The following is a 22,666-nucleotide window of genomic DNA, read 5'->3' as shown; positions in this document are numbered from 1 at the left end:
GTCAGAAAGGATGCAGGGGGTTATTTCAGTTGTCTTGTATCTGGTGAGACTTACAGTTTTGGAGAAAATGACATGAGGTGCTGAGAAGAAGGTGTATTTTGTTTCTGGGCAAAATGGTCTGTAAATAAATGTCTGTTAGGTACATTCGTTTATAATGCTATTTAGCTCCAGCATTTCTGTTTAGTTTTTGACTAGGTGACCTGTCTGTTGGTGAGAGTAGGGTATTGAAGTCTCCTTCTATCAGTGTGAAGATCAATATGTGATTTAGTTGCTTTTGGTTGTGCTCTTGCATATGGTGCATAGATGTTAAGAATTGCAGTGTCCTTTGGATTTTTCCTTGGATGAGTATGTGGTGTCCTTCCCCAACTCTTCTGATTAGTTTTGATTTGAAGTTATTTGTCAGATATTAAAATGGCTACCCCAACTTGCTTCTTAGGTCCATTTGCTTGGAATATCCTTTTCTATCATTTTATCCTGAGATGATGTCTGCCCTTGATGTTAAGGTGTGTTTCTTGGGTGCAGCAGTAAGATGGATCCTGTTTTCTTATCCTTTCTGTTAGCCTGTGTCTTTTTATTGGGGAATTGAGACCAATGATGTTGACAGGTATCAGTGACCAGTGTTTGTTGATTCCTGTTATTTTGTTGTTGTTGTTGTTGTTTTGTGTGTGTGTGTGTGTGTGTGTGTGTGTGTGTGTGTTTCTTTTGGTTTACTTGTTTGGGATTATTTATTCCTTGTGTGTTCTTGTGTTGGAATTTTTCTTCTAGCATTTTATCATGGAATGTCTTATTTTCTCCATCTATTGTGATTGAAAGTTGCTGGTGTGGTAGTCTGGGCTGGTATCTGCGATCTCTTAGAGTAAGTAGAACATCTGGTTTTTAGAGTCTCAATTGAGAAGACAAGTGTTAGTCTGATAGGTCCGCCTTTATATTTTACTTGGTCTTTTTCCCTTGCAGCTTTTGATACTCTTTATTTTATATGTTTAGTGTCTTGATTATTATGTGGTGGGGAGACTTTCTTTTCTGGTCCAGTCTATTTGGTGTTCTGTATGTTCCTTTCTTTCTTTCTTTCTTTCTTTTTTTTTTTTTTTTTTTTTTTTGGTTTTTCAAGACAGGGTTTCTCTGTGTAGCTTTGGAGCCTATCCTGGCACTCACTCTGGAGACCAGGCTGGTCTGGAACTCACAAATATCTGCCTGCCTCTGCCTCCCAAGTGCTGGGATTAAAGTCATGCGCCACCAACGCCCGGCTTCTGTATGTTTCTTGTAGCTTGATAGGCATGTCTTTCTTTAAGTTAGGGAAATTTTCTTTTATAATTTTGTTGAAAATATTTTCTGTGCTTTTGAGCTGGGATTCTTCTCCTTCCTCTACTCCTAACTATTTGTAGATTTGTCTTTTCACACTCTCCCAGATTTCCTGGATGTTTTTAGATTTAACAATTTTTTTTTTTTTTGATGCAGGTATCCATTTCTTCTAACATATCTCCAGTGCCTGAGATTCTCTGGTCCATCTCTTGTATTCTGTTGGTGAAGCTTGCCTCTGATTTTTCCTGTTCCCAGGTTTTCGTTTCCATATTTTCTTCAGTTTAGATTTCTTAATTGATTCTGTTTCCACTTTCAGGTCTTGAACTGTTTTATTCATTTATTTTCACTGTTTGTGTTTTCATAGATTTCCTTAAGGGATATATTCATTTCCTCTTCAGAGACTTCTATCATATTCATAAAGACTGTTTTAAGGTCGTCTTTTGCTACAGCTATTTTTGCAATAGTCAGGGTTGCTGGACTCCAGTGGAGATGTATCATCCTGGCTGTTATTGATTGTGTTTTTACACTGGTGCCTAGGTTTGGGAAGATTGTAATTCTAGGTGCTGATACCTGGTCTGGTCTTTGTTGGATGGGTGTTTTCTTCCTTGGTTTCTGTTGCACTGTCTGGTTCTTGGAGTGTGGTGGCTTTGTAGGAAATTCTTCAGGGGTCCTGCTAGCTGTGGCTACAGGTTAATTGTGTTACTAGGTGTTGGAAGCTGATACTTAGGAATAGGGATAGGCTAGGAGGTGGTGGTGAGGAAGCTCATAGGAGGGGGGAAAATATGGTGTTCCTCCAGGATCTGCAGAGTTCCCTTGGAACAGGGTGGGGGCACAGAACTGGGAGGGCTGCAGCAGGTATTGTGCTACAGAGTTGGGGATGAGACTGGGGATTGGACTTGAAAATACAGAGGGAGAGGTGAGGACCTGCAGTCAGCCTGCTTCCTGCTTCCCTGGCCAGAGTGGCCTTCAGGCCTGATGGTGTTGGAGGCCAGGATAAAACATTGAGTGGGGGAACGGTTAGGATGGGAAGATCTGTGTGATCCGCTGGAGATGGGCACAGTGGGCAATGGAGGGAGGCTGCAGTAGGCGGTTGCTACAAGTTGGGGATAAGACTGAGAAGTTGGGTTGGTTTTGGAGGAGCTGAGGGACAGGTGAGGATCTGCCATCAGCTGCCCATTTCCCTGGCTGGAGTATGGAGGCCTTTGTGAAAATATTCACTTTGTCTTTCTTTGTGTGTTGAATGAGTGCAGGTGCATGTGCCCCCGTGGGCCTGTGGAGGCTAAAGGCCCCAGGTGGCCCTCCTCTATTGCTCTCCACTTTATTTTTTGAGACAAGGTCTCTCACTGAGCCTGGAGCTCACTGATGTTTAGACTGTCTGGCCAGTAAGCTCCTGAGATCCAGTTGACTCCTCCTCTTCCTTCAGTGCTAGAGTAATGGACAAATACCTCCACAGCTATCTTTTATGTGTGTGCTGGGGATTTGAATTTAGGTCCTCATGCTTGCATAGCAAAAACACTTTCACCACTAAGCCAGCTTCAAAGACTGTAACTGTGTTTTTTACTTTTAAAAATCCTATTTAAATCTGTAAAGTGGGGGTGGGGCAGGGCTGTGCCACATGCCGTTAATCCCAGCTTTTGGAAAACAGAGACAGGTGGATCTCTATGAGTTTGAGGCCTGATCTACAGAAAGAGTTCCAGGACAGCTAGGGCTACACAGAGAAACCCTGTCTCAAACAAACAAACAAAACAACAACAAAAACAAACAAAAAACCTTTGCTTCCCATGCTTGCAAAATTTTTTCTTCTTTCATCTAGAGTGGTTTTTTTTTTGGGGGGGGGTGAGATGGAATTTGGCCAGGAATTACTATGTAGACCAGGCTACCCACAAACTCGTAGAGATTATGCTCAGGGTCTTGTGCATGATAAGCAAGCACTGGGCTGCTTCCATAGCTAAGGTTCTCTCCATTTAATGCTCATTTCAAAGAATCAAGAGTGTTTCTCCTAGTTTGTGCATTAAATTTCCTTTTTTTTCTTAGCTTAAGTTTGCTTTTCTTTTTAAGATGTCTTTAACTGAATCCTTTTGTCTGTGATTTTGGTCATGCTGAAGTGAACAGTTAAGAGTTTTGCAATCCCTCCCAAGTGCCCTGCTATTTGTACCACATCTGAGGATGAATGCATTATAGTGCTCACTGTACACTATTTCCAGTTTCCTTTATGATATTATTTTTACCTGCAAATTACTTAGGAGCAGTTTATTAAGTATGTGAATATTTTTGTTTTGTTTTAGAATATCTTACTATTCTTAGTTTCTAACTTGATTCTGATACCGTCAAAAAACACATGATGATTTTCCTCCCTTCAATAAAAAATTTAAGTTTGAGACCCAAAATGTTCTATAACTATAATTTTTTCCCAGTTTTTCAAGACAGGTTTCTCTGTGTAACAGCTTTAGCTGTTCTGGAATTCTTTCTGTAGACCAGGCTGGCCTCGAAGTTACAGAGATCCTGCTTCTGCCTCATGATTAAAAGTGCTGGGATTAAAGGTACCACCATGCCCTCTGACAACTATAATTTTTTTAAGCTTATGGAATTGCCTGCTTTTCTCAATTCTGTCAGTTTTCAGTATGTGTATTTTGAGACTCTATTATTAGATGTTGTAAAAGATCATTATGTCTTCGGAATAATTTGACATTTTGTCATTTTGTGTTTTTATATCTGGCAACATTCTTTGTCCTGAAGTCTGTTTTATCTGAAATTAAAATAGCCATCACGTTTGCTGATTACACAGTACAATTTCATTGCTTCATTATTTTAAGGCTTACTGTATTAAATTATGTGTCTGTGTGTGCTGTGTGTGTGTGCCTATATGCACGTGAGTCCAGGTACCTGCTGAGAGCAGAGGCTTTAGATATCCTGGAGCTGGATTTACAGGTAGTTGTGAGTCACCTGATGTGGGTGCTGGGAACCAAAGTCAGGTCCTCTCTTGTGCAGCCTACCTGCTTTTGTTTTACTCACACCTGGGAGTTTATTGTTGTAATCAGCTCATTCTGCCACACCTACCAGGACTGTTCCATAGTGAATTTATAATAATTCACAATACTAAACTTCATACAGAGAGCCGATAATTGTTCCCCATTTCCAAGAATGACACCCTTCTATATTTTACTCTGTTTCCTCCCTCTCTGAAGAAACCATGTAAGCAAATATGTTTGTCCTTATTTATGAATCTCTTAAAATTAGATCTGCTTTATATATGTGGGGCTTTAATTTATTGAGATACTATTTTAAGAGGGATCCTGTTCTGTTTCCTTTTTTATTTAGCGGTAACCCCCTTAATCCAGTTAGCTCTCTACATGCTGTACTGCTTTATTTATTTATTTATTTATTTATTTATTTATGAGGCAGAGTTTCCCTGTGTAGCCTTGGCTGTCCTGGAACTCACTCTGTAGACCAGGCTGGCTTCGAATTCACAGAGATCTGCCTGCCTCTGTGCTTGGATTAGAGGTGTGCACCACCACTGCCTGGGTGCCTAATTGCTTTATTGTAGCTGACAACTGATGTAGTATTCTAGACTTGTTAGCTGTCACATTTAAAATCCTGTCCTCGCCATCCTTCCCCTCCTCTCCTCTCCTTTACCCTTCCTCCCTCCCCTCACCCTCCTGCCCTCTCCCTTTCCATTTCCATCCTCTCTCTTCTTTGTGACAAAGTCTGCTTATGTAGTCCAGGCTGACCTCCTGCCTTGGCCTTGCAAGTGCTGGGATTGTAGCCCTGTGCCTCAGGCTGAATTTGCCAGTTCTGTTGAAGCAAGCTGGTGTTTGTCACTCTTCACCCCTCCCTGCAGTAGCCAGAGTGATGTCTCTGACTCTCCGGCCTGAAGTTGGCTTCATATGAACTAGCTCAGGGTGGCCCCACAGGGCTGTGTGCAGCTCTGAAAACTACTACACTGCTGCATATTGAGCCACCTAGAAGACAGAATGTGTGTGTGTGTGTGTGTGTGTGTGTGTGTGTGTGTGTGTGTGAGAGAGAGAGAGAGAGAGAGAGAGAGAGAGAGATTCTCTGTGTAAAACTGGCTGTCCTGGCACTCACTCTGTAGACCAGGCTGGCCTCAAAATCAGAGATCCGCCTGCTTCTGCCTCCCAAGTACTGAGATTAAAGGCGTGTGCCACCACTGCTCAGTAATTTTTCCTTATGACCATTTTGTTTAAGAGATCTGAACCCAGCTATTTACCAGGAGTCTCTGGCCAGCTTCACTAAAACAAGATAGCATTGTTCTTAAGCTGTGAAAGTTAAGGGTTGTGTTGCATAAGTAGACAGGGCCCCTATCAGTGCTGGGAAGGGAGGCTGAGGGGGAGGATGGTTCATACCAGAATGCAGACTTTTCTTTTCCTCCATGCTGAGAAACCTTTTGATTATGGTCCTTCTATCAGAGACAGGACAGATAGGATACATGTGGCTATGAGTGGTCACGTTGTGCTCTGTCACTCTGCCTGCTTTCTTTTCTCAGAGTGGTCTGGGAAGGCATGCCTTCTTGGGCTGCAGAGGGACTGTTTGTGTTGCTTGCTTGCTCTGCCTGCCTGTACTGACTGTAAGAAGAATTGTGTATGCTGTGTTAAATTGACTTGTAATTGTTAGGGTATAATAACTGGTGTTCCGGCTTTGTGTGTGTGTGTTTTCCTGTTTCTTTTCTTTTTTTTTTTTTTTTTTTTTTTTGTAAACAAGACAAAAACAGTCTTAATAGTTTTACACAAGTTATTAACTCGGTTGTATTTTTACAATATAAGAAACATTAGTAGGAAATTTCTCCAGCCTCTCCTCTGTGGTCCATACCTTTGTGTTGTGTCAGTAGCAGGACCCAGTGCTCCATAAAGGACAACAGCTTCCAGTACACCATCCCTCACGATGACTCCTTAAGTGGCTCATCATCTGCCTCCTCATGTGAGCCGGTGAGTGATTTCCCAGCATCCTTCCGAAAATCTACCTACTGGATGAAGATGAGAAGAATCAAGCCTGCTGCCACTTCACAAGTTGAAGGTATCCATTTCAGATTCTCAATTCTAAGACAGGAATATGTTGCGGTATTGTTTCAGTGCCATGTGGTTTTTTGTCATTAGTGATTAGACCCAATTTTGTTTGAGACAGGCTTTTACCATGTAGCTCAGGGTGACTTCAAATTCAGTGTCTAGCTCAAGTTAGCGTCAAACATATTATGATACTCCTGCATCAGTCTCCAGAATGTTGGACTTAAACAACTTGTAGACAGATGTTAAGGAGTTAGGCTGTCATGCACTTCATGACTATCCCTTTGTCAATAGAGTGAGTTTCTACCAATCCTACTTACTACAACCTTCCTCTTCATGGGATTGTGACCCAATTGACCTTCTTTTTCTTTTTTTTTTTAAAGATTTAATTTTATTTATTATGTATACAACATTCTGCTTCCATGTATATCTGCACACCAGAAGAGGGCACCAGATCTCATAACAGATGGTTGTGAGCCACCATGTGGTTGCTGGGAATTGAACTCAGGACCTCTGGAAGAGCAGTCAGTGCTCTTAACCTCTGAGCCATCTCTCCAGCCCCAATCTTATTTTTCTTATTCTTCTATTTTTCCTCTGCTCTGGAGGATGTGGGGGCTGGGCAATGGATTGTCATGGTAGTGTATGCTCGAGGGTCATAGTCAGTATTTCATAGCCACCTTTGTTGGGCTCTGCTCTGTTGCCCTAAATCATAGTCAAGAGAGACATCATAGGCCCTTAACCCTAAGAAAGAGTGGATGATTTCTGAGGGAAGACAGTCTAAAAGAAGAGGGAGCCTGTATCATGCCAAGTTTCCTCAGGCTGTTCTGTGAGGGTGTTTCCTGGTGACCTGTGCCTTTGGTGATATATTGATGAGTTTTTGAAGACCAGCCCAAGTGTTCCCTTATAGACTTCTGTTGTGTGGTGTCAGATGCAGGTGCAAAGGAAAAGGAAAAGGAAAAGGCCAAAGGAAAAAGGAAAATCAAGCAGGAAGAAGATGAAGACTATCGAGAGCTTCCTCAGAAGAAGCACAAGCTCTATGGTAGGGGCCTGGGCTATCTGGCCTTCTGTGGGAGGCCAAGTGTCGTCCTTTAATCCCAAGGGAGAAAGCCCTTGGTTTGGAGGCTTTGAAGCCCGTAGAATTTGAGTGAGGGATTGGCCTTCACCTGCATTCTTGTATTGTCTCAGTCCTGTCTTAGGGAGGTCAGATCCGAGGCACCTAGTGTGCTGAAGAGATGGGGCAGGGGTTGGTAAACCTGACATGTCAGGTGTCAGGTTTCTAAGTCTATGTCTTACATCAGGGAGGAAGCAGCGGCCGAAAGCTCAACCTCACCCCAAACCCCAGGCTCGTCGGGTTCGGAAAGAACCACCAGTTTATGCAGCAGGTATGCTTTCTCTTTGAATATCTGTTGTTTTTGTGCAAATGATATCCCAGATGAGGCTCTCAGTTCTCCCTCCCTCCCCACCTTCCTCCATTCTCCCTCTGTCTGTGTGAGGAATTGAACCCAGCACTTGATTTGTGCTAGGCAGGCACTGAGCCTCCCCTGCAGTCCATTGAAGCAGCAGCTGCTGACTTAGCTGGCAGTCACATAGACTGTTAAGTTTTGGCACTTTGTGCCTTCTGACCTGCTTCAGTCTATTTCCCTCGTACAACCCCGGGTTTCCTTGTATGTAAGTAGACAAAAAATATTAGAATTATGAAATTTAAATGACATATAAACATTTAGCATGGTCTGAGGCACAAAGGGAAAACAATCTCAGACAATGACTTTGCATGTTTCAGTATCTTTTCCTTAAATCATGATCTGAAAAGTGGTGCCCCCATTGTGTATGTCACTGTACTTTGGAGTGAGTCTGAGATGAGTTTTTTCTCCTGGGGAAATGGATAGAAGTTTCTGGAACTCTACAGTGAATGGAAACAAGTTATATGTGGGAGTTATATATTGCAAGAATCTTTTCATTGTCATGTACCAAGACAAACCATTTAATAATTCTTTTCCTCAATTGTAGACTTAAGCTTTTTGTTTCTGGAGAATGCTACAGATTACAGTGTCCTATTCTTTCTATTGTAGGAAGTATGGAGGAGAAATGGTACTTAGAAATCATGGATAAAGGCAGTGTTTCCTGTCCTACCTGCCAGGCAGTAGGGAGGAAGACTATAGAGGGTTTAAAGAAACACATGGAAAACTGCAAACAGGTTAGCTATTTTGTGGCATTGCATGACAGTTAGGATTTTTTTTTTTAACCTAAACTGCAGACTTCTGGTACTTCTGGTACTGTGTGCAATCTGTTATAGTTAACTAAGGGGTAAGGGGTAGTATTGTACAGCAGACTTTGCATGTACAGGCTTGGGTTTGCATGTTTATTTAATTGTACTACTTGTTGCTTTTTTAATCTGTGGACCTTGGTTTCTTCTAATAGAATGCAGAAGGCGTGACAACTGCTTTGATGTATTTGTTTGTTTTTATATCACTGTGACCAGATTCCTGACCTAAACAGTTAAAGGGAGGAGTTTTCTTTCACTCATAGATTGAGAGGGCATAAGCCCATTGGTGGCCAGGAATGTGTGACGGCTGGAGTGACTCATCTGTAGGTGCCAGGAACTTGTGTCAGAGCTTTTCACATGGCAGGTGAATCAGGACAAAAGACAGAAAGGAAGCAGGCTCACTCTTAAGCCACCCTTCTCCAGTAGACCCCACCTTCTAAAGGTGACACAGCTTCCCAAAACAGTGGCACCAGCTAGGGACCAGGTGTTCCATACATGAGCCTATGGGCAACATCAGATTCAAGCCATAGAATGTGATGAGAAAGAAGTGACACAGGCTGGCCTGGCCCAGCTGGTGGCATTTAGTGACCTTCTGTTTCTCCCCTGAGCATCTGGCACTGAGCACTGACTTTTCTCCTTGCAGGAAATGTTTACCTGCCATCATTGTGGGAAACAACTTCATTCACTGGCAGGCATGAAGTATCACGTCATGGCCAATCATAATAGCTTGGTAAGTATTTCCTGTGCTCTTTGTGAGTCTGTGTGATGGTCATATATACACAGGTGCATGCATACATGTGCGCACACACACATATGTGCCTACAGGTGCTTGTATGCATATGTATATACATGTATATGTATATATGCATACATATATATATACACATTTTTTAAGTCTTTTTTTTTTTTTTCTTTCTTTCTTTCTTTTTTTTTTTCCAAGACACGGTTTCTCTGTGGCTTTGGAGCCTATCCTGGAACTAGCTCTTGTAGATCAGGCTGGTCTCGAACTCACAGAGATCCACCTGCCTCTGCCTCCCGAGTCCTGCGATTAAAGGCGTGTACCACCAACGCCCGGCAAGTCTTTTAAAATTAATTTTTTACAATATAAAGTATATGGGGAGAAAAGAATCTTTCCACTGCTGGTGGGAATGTAAATCGGTGTAGTCACCATGTAAGTAAATATGGAGATTCCCTCAAAAAGCCAAGAATAGAACTATCCTATGAGCCACTTACATCATTCTTGTGCATATACCCAAAAGACTGTAAGTACCACAGATGCTTGCACACCCATTTTTTTTTATTTGAATTAGAAACAGGATTGAATTACACGACAATCCCAGTCCCCTTCTCCCTCCCGTCCTCCCCTCCTCCCCCACCACTAAACCCTACCTATCACATATCCTTTCTGCTCCCCCTGGATGGTGAGGCCTTCCATAGGGTGTCATCAGAGTCTATCGTATCCTTTGGGATAGGGCCTAGGCTCACCCCCGTGTGTCTTGGCTCAGGGAGTATTCCTCTATGTGGAATGGGCTCCCAAAGTCCACACCTGTGCTAGGGATAAGTACTGAACTACTACAGGAGGTCCTGTAGATTTCTGAGGTTTCCTCACTGAAACCCATGTTCCTGGGGTCTGGATCAGTCCCATGCTGGTATCCCAGCTATCAGTCTGGGGACCAAGAGCTCCCCGATGTTCAGGTCAGCTGTTTCTGTGGGTATCACCAGCCTGATCTGGGCCCCTTTGCTCTTCACTTGTCCTTCTCTGCATCTGGATTCCAGTTCAGTTCAGTGATTAGTTGTGGGTGTCGGCTTCTACTTCCACCAGCTGCTGGATAAGGGCTCTTGGGTGGCATATAAGTCAGTCATCAATCTCATTATCAGGGGAGGGCATTTAAGGTAGCCTCTCCTCTGTTGCTTAGATTGTTAGCTGGTGTCATCTTTGTAGATCTCCAGACATTTCCCTAGTGCCTGATTTCTCTGTAAACCTAAAATGTCTCCCTCATGTCCTCTGCATCCCTCCTCTTCTTCCCTTCTCATTCTCCTAGCTCCCTCCTCCCTCTTCCCGTGCTCTCAATTTGCTCAGGGGATCTTGACCCTTTCCCCTTCTCCAGGGGACCATGTGTGTCTGTCTCTCTTAGGGCCCTCCTTGTTGCACACCCATGTTTATTACTATGTAATTCATGAATTCTTAAGAAATTGATATGGAAAATCCTCTCCTCTCCTCTCCTCTCCTCTCCTCTCCTCTCCTCTCCTCTCCTCTCCTCTCCTCTCCTCTCCTCTCTCTTCCCTTTCCCTCCCCTCCCCTCCCCTCTCCTCTTCTCTCCTCTTCCTTAGGTAGCACCCTATATAGTCAGTCTTGCTTGGAACTTACAAACTCAGGCTGACCACCAATTTGCAGCAATCCTTTTGCCTCAGTTTCCTTATAGGCATGGGCCTGGTTTGTTTGGTGTTTGTTTTATTTTGAGACAGGATCTAATGTACCCCTGGCTGGCCTCAAACTCCCTGTGTAGCTGAGACTGACCTTGAACTCCTAACCTCTCAAGCGCTGGTATTATAGATGTGAACCATCACACCTAGTTGCATGTGAGGATTTAAGATGTTCAGTTAGCATGTACGAATGACCAACCCATAGATCATCAGGGAAATGAATATTAAAATCATGGCAAGAAGCAGAGCAAATATTAAAAGGTTTCACAGTGCACAGGCCTGTGCAGTTCTAGCTCTTAGGAAGCCAAAGTGGGAGGATTGCTAGTATAGGCCATCTATCTGGCCGGGCACATAGTGAAATCTTGTCTCAACCAAGACTTTTTTTTCTTATCAGAATTCTAGGAATGGTGGCCAAAGGCTGGGACACCTAAAGAGCTTGTGAGCAGTTATCCACTGAAGGGAGTGCACTCACAAGCAACAGCTCTGCTTGTAGACTAGAAACCCACAGACAAATTGATGAGGATGGGGGACACTAGCAATAGTGTTGTACAGTGCAGTAAAATCAGCAGAGACCCATCTCTAGCAGGTTAGGGCGATAGTGTGCCTAAGAGCAGGGGTTAGTCAACAGGAAGACCTCCCTGGGATCTACAAAATGCCCTGAAGATTCTGAAGCACCCTGGGCTGAGGAGGCTGGAGAGATGGCTCCCTGGTTAAGAGTGTGTAGTGCTCTTGCAGAGGACCTGAGTTCTGTTCCCAGCACCCACATTGGGCAGCTCACAACTGACTTTACTCTGGTTCTTGGGAGATCTGATACCTCTGACATCCACAGGTATTGGCACTTGTGCTCACATACCCCCACACAGATATATACACATAATTAAAAATAAAATAAGTCACTGGGTGTGGTGGTGACTCAGGAGGCAGAGACAAGCAGATCTATGTGAGTTTGAGGACAACTTGGTCTACAAAGCAAGTTCCAGGACAATCAGGGCTGTTACACAGAGAAATCCTGTCTCAAAAAACCATAAATAAGTAAACAAATAAATAAGCAAGCAAATAACTAAACTAACCCTTTAAAAAAAGAAAAGAAAACAAAAGAATTATCCTGAGTCTGGTTTGTTTGTGTCTGTAATGTCACCTCCATCTTGGTACCCTGATGTCCAAGTGAGAGACCAGGAATCTCTGAGAGGAGCTCTGGGGAGGATGTAGTATCTGGTGGAAGGTGGGGGATATAGGAGACCTAAGGCCAGGCTGCAGCTATGGCGGCTGGGAAGTCCTCCTGCGTGCAGTAGCCCAGGACCCAGCAAGGGAAGCTGGCCTCTTGTGTGGGTGGGAATTCTCAGGGGTCTGGAGAGGAGCACACCACTACCCCAGTCTTCTGTGCTGTAGAAGTCTCTTGTAGATTCTCAGCTGCGTGGTGGGAAGATTGATAATTTGTAGCTCCTGCAGCTGCATTTGTTGCTGCTACAGCAGATTGTATGCAGACTGCTGCTTTAAGAAGTGTGCCCACACCTGGTGCTTCCTCACTCAAGCCTTGTAGCCAGGGCAGCAGTCCATTCTGAAATAGTTCTCCACTTGCATGGAGATGCAGAGACAAGGAGCCCAGTAAATCACTTGCTTCCTCCATCGTGGCTGGCCTTCTGTTCCTGTATTTTGTGTGTTTTACTTAGTATAGACTGCTCAATGAAGCTGGATCTGACTCTTGTACCTCATAGAAGAGTAGATAAGACTCTTCAGTGCTGGAATTGCATAGGATGAAATCTTTGCACTGGACCATAGGTATTTGTGTGTTTAGGTTAATCCTTTACTGGGAGGTAGAGGTGAGAACTCCTGTATCCATTGTATTTACTCCTGCTGCTCAGAAGATGGAGAGAGCTGGAATTTGGACTTAATGGCATCAGTATAGCTCAATATATTGATTTTTCTGTTTTTTGTTTTTGTGTGTGTGTGTGTCGGGGGTGCTGCTTTGTTTTCTGTTCCATAATCATTTTTATTCTTTTTTTTTTTTTCCAGCCAATTTTGAAGGCAGGAGATGAAGTAGATGAACCAAGCGAGAGGGAGCGGCTGCGAACAGTTCTTAAGAGAATGGGAAAGCTCAGGTGCATGCGCGAGGTAAGAGCCCAGGGCAGCAGCTCCCTCTCCCTGGAGTCTCAGGTCTGTGTCTTTCTGTTGTCCTTTCCCATTTGTCCTCTTCCTCCCTTGCAGTTACTCCTCTGCCATCTGAGTGCATTGGGTGGCACCTACTTTTCCAGATCTCTTGCAGTCATTAATAGTTCTTTATTTTTTCTCCTCTCTATAAGTATATTCCCCCTCATTCTCCTTGCTCGAAGGGGCTGTTGCTGCTTCTTCCTCTTTCTCTTCCTCCTCCTCCTTCTTACTTTACTTTGATTTTGGTATGTCTGTGTGAGAGTGTCAGATCTTGGAGTTACATACAGTTGTGAGCTACATGTGGGGGTGGTGCTGGGATTTGAACCCAAGTCCTCTGGAAGAGCAGTCAGTGGTCTTAACCACTGAGCCATCTCTCCAGCCCACTTGAGGCTTCTTTACTGTTCTTCCTTTAGCGTGATGAAGATGATTCTCATGAGCTCATACTATGATGAACTGGATGTTGCTGGCTATTTGATACTGGGTGGGATTGGGTTACAGCCAAGAAGGAAGTTCTGACACAGAGTAGGTATGGGGTTATACTTTCTCAGTGGTCACTGAACTGCTTGACCGTATGGCTCACAGACAGGATTGCCTACGAGAAGGAGGCTTGTATCAATGGGAAATGATGAGCATCTTGTAGTCTCACTGTCTTTTTGTGGTTTGTGGTGCATGGTGGTTTCTGAGAAATTTAGGGATCATATGAAGCATATATGATTCTAACATAGGCTTCTTTCCCGTGCTCAGAGTTGCTCCAGTACCTTCACCAGCATTATGGGATATCTGTACCATGTTAGAAAATGTGGCAAGGAGGCAGCAGAGCTGGAGAAGCTAACCCTGAAATGTCACCATTGTGGAAAGCCATACAGGTCAAAGGCTGGGCTTGCGTATCACATGAGGTCAGAGCACGGGCCTGTGAGTATTGATTCTTCTCTAGACATTGAGAATGTATGTGTATGCTGTGCTTGGTACCCCTCCCCCCTTGTAGCTTATATGTATCCTTGCTTCCTCATTTGTGTCCTGTGTACTCCTTGAAGGCTTTTGTTGTCTCTTCTGTGGAGGAGAGGGAGATCGAGAGTATGATATTGCCAAAGCAACTTACAAGAAAGTGTTTAATTGGCTTCGTGGTTTCAGAGGGTTAAGAGTTCATTGTGGCAGCACAGCTTAGAGCTCACATCTTGACCTTCAAGTGGGGGGGTAGGGGGAGAGAGAGAGAGAATGAGATAGAGAGAGAGAGAGAGAGAGAGAGAGAGAGAGAGAGAGAGAGAGAGAGAAAGAGAGACCGAGCACTAACGAGGGAATGGCAAGAGTCCTTTGAAATCTCAGAGCCCACCCCCAGGGACACACCTCCTCTAACAAGGCCACACCTCCCAATCCTTCCTAAACAGTTCCATCAACCTGGGACCAAGTATTCAAACATCAGAGCTCATTGGGGCCATTCTCGTTCAAACCACGACAACATATATGTGTGTGTTTGCCTGTATTTAGGCACACATGTATTTTCTGGTGCACATGCATGTATGTGCACATGTGTGAAGGTCTGAGGTTGACCTTGAGATAGGTCTCTTGCTGAATAAACCCAGAGCTCAGCATTTCAGCAGTTCTGGAGAGTCTAACTAGCTAGCCAGCTTGTCCTTGTTTGCCTCCTAAGTACTGGGTTTACCAGTGGGCTGCTGTGCCTACCCAGCTTTTCTGTGAGAGCTAGGGGTACAAACTCCAATCCTCATGCTTGCACAAGTACTTAGCCCAGTGACTGTCTCTCCACACCCTAATTATTATATTAATTTTTCTAGATTTATTTTATATGCATGAATATTTTCCCTGCATTTGTGTATATGCAGCACACATGAGTGCCTAGTACCCATGGAAATCAAAATAGGGTGTCATATCTCCTGGAACTAGAGTTATGAATGGTTATGTGTCACCATGTGGGTGCTCGGAATCAAATCCAGGTCCTCTACAAGAGCAACAAATGCTTTTAATTGCTGAGCAGTCTCTCTAACCCCTATTACTATATTTTTGTTTGTTTGTTTCAAGACAGGGTTTCTCTTTGTAGCTTTGGAGCCTGTCCTGGAACTCACTCTGGAGACCAGGCTGGCCTCGAACTCTCAGAGATCCACCTGCCTCTGCCTCCCAAGTGCTGGGATTAAAGGTGTGTGCCACCAATGCCCGGGCCATTACTGTTATTTTAAAACTAAAGCATTCCCTCTTATTTAGATTGTGTGTGTGTATCTGTTTAATACTTTTTTTGTCTTGACTGTTTTTATAATACATTTCCACACTTGTGTGTTTGTGTACACGTGTGCATGTACATATTTGTGTATGTACAGGTGCATGTGGGTATATATGGATGTGAAGGTCAGAGAACAACAGCTTCAGGTGTCATTCCTCAGTAGCTGTCCACTTTTTTTTTTCAATTGAGACAGGGTCTCATTGACCTAAGGTTTGCCCTTCTGTTCGGCTCGATAGCTGGCCAGAAAGCACCAGAGAGTCTCCTGCCTAGGCTCCCTGAGTGGTGCGATTACAAGAGTGTGCCACCATGCCTGTCTTTTTAATGTGGGTTTTGGGGATCACCTTAACAGACTGAGAATCTCTTCCTGCCACCTAACCCTTTGTGTGTGGTGGGGGATTATGTATGAGGATGTGTTTGTGTATGTACACATGCTTGTAGGTGTGCATGCACATGTGTGAACATGCATGATGAAGTCAGAGGTCTTCCTCGTTTCCCTCCATCTCATTTTTAAGGCTGGAGTCTCTTAATGACTCTGAGGTTTATCTCTTTCAGCTAGACTGGCTGGCCAGTGAACCCCAAGGATCTGCCTATCTTTAACCCCGTGTGCTAGTGTCACAGATTTTATCCTGCTAGGAAGGGCATTCTGTTTAATCAGTGGCTGTGACTGAAGTCACTTTGTTTTCATGGCTCACTCTTGCAGGTCTTCTTCCCAGAATCAGGACAGCAAGACTGTTTGAAGGAGATGAGTCTGGAGGCAAAAGGTGGAGGCCGAGTTCAGCGGCGTTCTGCCAAGATAGCTGTGTACCATCTGCAGGAGCTGGCCTCTGCTGAGCTGACCAAGGAATGGCCGAAGAGGAAGGTGCTCCAGGACCTGGTGCCAGATGATCGGAAGGTACAGTCACATGTCACTGATACTCAATATTTTGTAGATGTTTCCAAGTATGGATTTATGTGATGTTCTCTCAAGCTTAGTTGAAGGCTATATGGTTTTTATAGGAATGCCACCCAGGTAGTGTTGGACCTTCTTGATGTATTCAGTCCGAAGGTGTATGGTGCTGATGTGATCAGCAAAAAGTGACTGTGGTGCTAACTGATCAATTGGCAAGAAATGTCTTCCAGGTAACTCAGTGATAAAATTACACTGGTCCCTTTATTAGTGCATAGTTGGAATAGAGACCAAGCATTTGCAAAGATTGTTATTTAGTGACAAACTTTCATTTGTTTCATTGAAAATGTACTGTGAGAAATTTTTCTTTTTCTTTTTTTTTCTTTCTTTTTTTTTTTTTTTTTTGTTTTTTGTTTTTTTTGGGTTTTTTTTGTTTTTCCAGACAGGGTTTCTCTGTGACTTTTGGAGAATGTCCTGGAACTAGCTCTTGTAGACCAGACTGGTCTCGAACTCACAGAGATCCTCCTGCCTCTGCCTCCCGAGTGCTGGGATTAAAGGCGTGCGCCACCACTTCCCGTCGAGAAAATTTTCTTATCAGCAGAGCCTTCCCTCATAATTCATGAGAAATTAGTTGTTGAAAAAAACCCTCACAATTGATGATGTTCTATGGACACTCAAGCATCTTATGGATGCTCAAACACTTTGTACCAAATGGTATGGAATTTGCCTAGAGTCTGTGCGCACCTCCTGTATACTTCAGGTCATTTCTAGATCATTTAACTGTCTGGTACAAAGTAAGTGTTTTACTGGTAGCTATTGAACCATATGTGATGGGACACAGAGGGGGGTTTCTTTTGGGCTTACAGTTCTAAAGGGATAAGAGTCCATCACTACCATTGCATGATGGATCAGGAAGGCATGGGCCACAGGATCTCCTGGGAGCTCACATCTCCAACTGCAAGCAACAAGTAAAGAATGCACTGGAAATGACGCATGACTTTCGAAACCTCACAGCCCACCCCCTGTGACATACTTCTTCCTCTACCTCCTAAACCTACCTGAACAGTGTCATTACCTAGAAACCAAGCATTCAAACACCTGAGAATATGGGGATATCTCAGACTACTACTACTATACACACACCAGATTGTGTGACTGTAAGATATGACACCTTAAATTCCACCCCAACATGACCAGTTTCATTCCAGCCTTCTTTCCTATTCATCACTCCTTGTCCAGCGGTGAAAAATGTGGTCAGTGCTGCTCACACTGCATAAATAGTGGGTTGTCTCAGAGTCGTGTGTACATGCCTCTCAAGAGGCATGCGTCCTAATGGAAAGTTGTAGCTGTACCTGGTTGCATTGTTACCTTCAGCCTTGTATAGCCAGACTATTATTCTCTCTGTAGACTTTTTTTTTTTTTTAAACAAGGTTTCTCTGTATTGTTTCAGAGGTTGTCCTGGCACTTGCTCTTTAGACCAGGCTGGCCTCGAACTCACAGAGATCTGCCTGCCTCTGCCTCCCTAGTACTGGGATTAAAGGCATGCGCCACCACTGCCCAACCCAGACTATTATTCTCTAAAGTTGTTTTTCCCTTCCCTTTTCCAACCATATCATGTTACTAATTTTGATAGGTTCCTATGTCACAGTCATTGTATTTTGGGGGTTCCCTGACATACCACTAAATTTAAATTATCTTTTACTTTTGTATTTACTTTTCTATTGTCATGACAAAATACCACAAGCAAGGTAACAAAGAAAACATTTTAGTTTGGGGTTCAGGACTCCAGAGGGTTAGAGTCTATGACCATCAGGGCAGGGAACATGACAACAGGTAGATAGGCATTTGGCTTACATCCATATGGGGGGTGGAGCTAACAGAAGGGGGCAGAGCTAGCTAGCTAACTGGGAATAATGTAGGGATTTGAAACCTCAAAGCCTACCCTCAGTGGCACACCTCCTCCAACACACCACACCTTCTAACCCTTCCCAAACAGTTCCACCACTGGGGGCCATTCTCATTTAAACCACTACAGTGTGTGGCCATGGCTCTGAAGCAGACTTATGAACAGTTAGATTTTGAGAAGGGTGATACCACTATTCTATTTGCATTTTTCTTTTCATTTTGTCCTTAACCCTCCCACTTCAAAAGATAACCGTACTCATTAGTTTCATGAGTTTCTGCCTATCCTTCCTGCATCTTTACCAGATGCAGAATCAGATACTTGTACATTTTGTTAAACTCCCTTCTTTCTTTAGGTTCTTGTTTATTACCTGGTTTAGTTCACTTAAAAGTACATTCTGGAGTGTGGGTGGTGGTGGCGAACACCTTTAATCCCAGCACTTGGGAAACAGAGGTGGGCAGATCTCTGAGCTTGAGGCCAGCCTGGTCTGTAGAGTGAGTTCCAGGACAGCCAGGGCTACACAGAGAAAACTCTTTCCCAGAAATAAATAAACAAACAAATAAATAAATAAATGAGTATGTCCTGGAAATCACTCCAGTGTCTTCGTAGAGATTGCCCTCATTCTTTTTTCCACAGTTGCATAGTGTATAATGTAAGTCAATAGGATGGTTTAGTTTGTAAAAATAGTACTTTTTTGACTGCCATTCTATAACAAAGGGATCTTAGAGGGACAAATTAAATTAGTTGCTAAGGAGATGTCATGCTGCTAATAACACTAGCTCTTTGCTATGGTTGGGGGTACTCACAGGCTTTTTTATTTCTCTGATGTATATCATTACCTCTTTTTCCCTTTTTAAAATATAGATGAAATGTTATACATGGAAGCCTTGTTATCTGGAGGTGGGGAAGTCTAAGAGTGAGCAAGTTCATCAGCAGACAGGCTTTTCAGCTCACTTGTTCTTGTGGGCTTCTGAAATACTTCGTCTACAGAAGTAGGTGTGATGGGCTGGAGAAGCAATAGCTAGCTCTGTAGTTAAGAGCACTTGCTGCTCTTGCAGAAGACCCTAGTATTGTTCCTGGCACCCACATTTGGTAGCTCACAGCAGTCTGTAACTCCAGCTCTAGGGGATCCAAAGTTGTTCTCTGTGGGCACACACTCACACATAGGCACACACAGACACACACAGGCACGCATGATGGAAATAAAAGTATCTACCCCTTTCCTAAAGTAGGTACAAAGCTTTGGGGGTATCTCGGTTGGGAGTTGCATTCCTGCAATCCAATGTTTATTTTCTTCTTCTTTTTTTCTTTTTTTTGTTTTGTTTTTTGTCTTCTAGTTAAAATATACTCGCCCTGGGTTACCTACATTCAGCCAGGAAGTACTGCACAAGTGGAAAACAGATATTAAGAAGTATCATCGCATCCAGTGTCCTAACCAGGTGATTCTTCCTCTTTTTTTATATCAGTAAATGTTTGTGGAGAATGTGTGGTTTTAGTTACTGATTGCTTCATGACAAAATGCTTAATTGTAGTGAATGGAACAGCTATTTAGTTTGTTCAGACTTGGGTACCCTCTATAACTGTGCCACATGCAGCGTCATTTGCGATCACGTATGGTGTCCCATGCAGCTGCACCCAGCTGAGCATGTGGCTCTCCATACGGCCTCTGTATCTGCAGCACAGCGGGGTTACCAGTAGGGAATGTAAGTGACTAGCTTCAGACACAGAAGTAAAAGATGCAAGTCTTCTAGGGTCCCACTGCACAATTTATACAGCATCATTTCCATAGCGTCCTATTAGTCAAAGGCGTCACAGGGATATTAGTTACTTTTCTGTTGCTGTGACACCATGGGCAGAAGTAACGTACAGAAGGAAGTCTGTTTGGGCTCACAGTTCTAGAGGGACAAGAGTCCATCTTGGTGGGGAAGGACAGCAGCAGGCAGCAGGAACAGAAAGCTGAAAGTTCATACCCTCAAAAGCAAGCTTGAAGCAGAGAGCAAACAGGAAATGGAGTGGGACTGTAAGTGATGTGCTTCCTCCAGTAAGGCTCCCCTTCCCTGAAGTTCCCCAGCCTCCCAAACAGTGCCACCAGGTGGGGACCAAGTATTCGTGTGGGAGCTGTAGTGGTTTGAACCAGAATGTCCCCTACAGGCTCATGTATTTGAATAGTCCTAGTTGGCAGAACTGTTCGTGAAGGATTAGGAAATGTGTTGTTGTTGGAGGAGGTGTCACTTGAGATAGGCAGGCTTGAAGGTTTCAAAAATCCAGGCCATTTCCAGTTAGCTGTGGCTCAGCTTCCAACTTCCAGCACCATGCTTGCCTGCCTGCTGCCATCCTTCCTACCATGATGGTTATTTTATGGCCCACCCTCTGAAACTGTAAGCAATTCCCCAATTAAATGCTTTCTTTTATAAGTTGTATTAGTCAGTGGTATCTCTTCACAGCAATCAAGTAACTAAGACAGAAGTCTGTGGGGGAATATTTCTTCATTAAGACCATCACAGTAGGCTAACCCTGACTCAGAGAAAGTGTGAATGAGCTGCACTTCTAAAGTGGCAGAGACTTGCCGCTTTCTTCAAAATTGTACCAGAGCTGATAGTGTAGTCCTTTTGAAAGAAATAAATACAAATATAGTTGATATATTTACACCAAGTAAGAGAGCAAAAGTAAGAGAGTAAAAAATAGCACTCTGAAACTTTGGGTTTTCTGCTAAATGTCAGGGAAGATGAGGGCAAGGAGCGGTGCAAACTTCCACGAGCTTGTTCACCTTCTTTATCATCTTCTTTTGGGTTTCCTTCTTGCCTCTGTCCTCTTGTGTGCTTTTTAGTATTTGGTTTGGGGCACTGGTGATTGATCTTCTAGCTCCTAATGTGGAATTGGCCAGTGTGAATGACCATAGTGCTAAGAGAAGGGTTCTGTGTGGCATAGTACTTACCTGGTGGCTTCTCTTTTTCAGGGCTGTGAGGCTGTCTACAGCAGTGTGTCTGGCCTTAAAGCTCACCTGGGCTCTTGTACACTGGTTTGTAACACTTTCATTTACTTATCTTAATATGCTGTCTCCAGTAGTCTGGCATGGAAGAGAACTCAGTTTAGGTGAACAGCCAGCCATCCTGTTGGCCATCATCTTCAGAGGCTGCCCTTTGGCCTCAGTGTCATAGACACTCTTGGTCTCACATTGGGTGGAATAGCAGGGTGCATCTAGGGTACAGGAAATGTGGGCAAAGTCATGTCATGGTCATTTATGGGGTTTGAAGAAAAGTCTATGAATTTGGAATCTCAACCAGACACTGCTTTCTTCTCCCTGGTCCTCATACACTGGGCCTTCCTTGCCATAGTTTGACATTATCTTCCTAAAATGTTATGTGGACTGGAGAAGAGCCTCCAAATCCATCTGGACTCCCTTGGCCCCAAAGGGTGGAAGACAGGACAGGGTGTCAGTCTAACAACCACTCATCTGTCTGGATCGTTTCCATGGTGACCCAGGTGTCCTACCACCCCTGAGCCATGGGAAATGCTGCTTCTCTCCAGTCCCATTCAGAAATATCTCCTCACACAGCTTGAGCCCATTGATGCATGATGCATGCAGCTTCAGAAGGGGAGAAAGAGGTCTCAGTCAAGGCACCAAGGCAGTTGTCAGCTTCTCAGCCTGATCTGTGTAGCATGTATAGAAGAGTGTTGTCTGGATCCTAGTTTCTGAGTCCTTGAACTAGATACTACGAGTGATACTCATCTCATTTGGGATTTCTAAGGCACTGTTTGCCACCGTGGTTCACAGTGGGAAGGACAGAACCTGGTGCCTCTAGTGAACTTGGGGAGTTTGATTATTGGTGGGGAGGAATCAAGAAAAGCCAAATGTGAAGTGAAAAGTAGCTAAGAAGGTAGAAACCTCGGCTTGGGGCATAGTGGAAGTAGGGGAGTGCCTGGCTATATCAGGGTGCAGTGGGTGTCACTGTGGGAGCATCAGGACAGGTGTGTAGTGGTGAGAGTTTGTCTCAGGTGGTTTTCATAAAATATATCACAATCTTGGACCATGATTTCTGATTAAGTAGACTCCCCCATTTCATCTCTCACAATCCCTGCACAAGGTATGTTTTCCTGAATTTACCCATAATTCTCTTCTTTCTGTCTTTGAAACAGGGCAACTTTGTGGCTGGAAAATACAAGTGTCTTCTGTGTCAGAAAGAATTTGTGTCAGAGAGTGGTGTCAAGTATCACATCAACTCTGTCCACGCCGAGGTGCGGGCTCCACTTTCCCCTAGTGTCTGTGTAACCCTGTGTGTCCCGTCTTCAAGCTGTAAGAAGTGGACCTTGTCCCTGGCTTCGTGTACTAGGACTGGCAAAGAAATTAAGGTTGAGAACTCGCCAGAGTTAAAATGCTCTCTGAAGATCATTAGAAGAGTGGAAATGTATTTTTCTGTGAAGATAATTGAGCTCACTGAGGCTAGGCATCTCTGAGCCCCTGTGATTCTCTTAACTGTGATTAAATGAAGCAGTTTGA

General features: G+C 43.8%; 1 protein-coding gene across 6 annotated transcripts in view; it reads left to right on the top strand.

The window, feature by feature from the left end:
- The window catches only part of Znf512 (zinc finger protein 512), a 37,052-nt gene that overhangs the window by 10,874 nt on the left and 3,512 nt on the right, over window positions 1-22,666 (top strand). For 3 of the 6 annotated variants that reach the window (XM_027424437.2, XM_027424441.2, XM_027424442.2), the window contains 11 exons: window positions 6,143-6,327; window positions 7,243-7,353; window positions 7,613-7,696; window positions 8,384-8,508; window positions 9,221-9,307; window positions 13,015-13,113; window positions 13,894-14,061; window positions 16,080-16,271; window positions 19,506-19,607; window positions 21,125-21,187; window positions 22,306-22,404. In XM_027424437.2, coding sequence (XP_027280238.1) covers window positions 6,143-6,327; window positions 7,243-7,353; window positions 7,613-7,696; window positions 8,384-8,508; window positions 9,221-9,307; window positions 13,015-13,113; window positions 13,894-14,061; window positions 16,080-16,271; window positions 19,506-19,607; window positions 21,125-21,187; window positions 22,306-22,404 — 1,315 coding nt within the window. Of the gene's footprint in view, window positions 1-6,139; window positions 6,328-7,242; window positions 7,354-7,612; window positions 7,697-8,383; window positions 8,509-9,220; window positions 9,308-13,014; window positions 13,114-13,893; window positions 14,062-16,079; window positions 16,272-19,505; window positions 19,608-21,124; window positions 21,188-22,305; window positions 22,405-22,666 lie in introns of all 6 variants that reach the window. The other 3 variants (XM_027424436.2, XM_027424440.2, XM_027424438.2) reach the window with 2 other exon arrangements.

The sequence above is a fragment of the Cricetulus griseus genome, chromosome 7 (assembly GCF_003668045.3).
Source record: "Cricetulus griseus strain 17A/GY chromosome 7, alternate assembly CriGri-PICRH-1.0, whole genome shotgun sequence".
NCBI lineage: Eukaryota > Metazoa > Chordata > Mammalia > Rodentia > Cricetidae > Cricetulus > Cricetulus griseus.
This window is presented reverse-complemented; position numbering and strand designations above follow the sequence as displayed.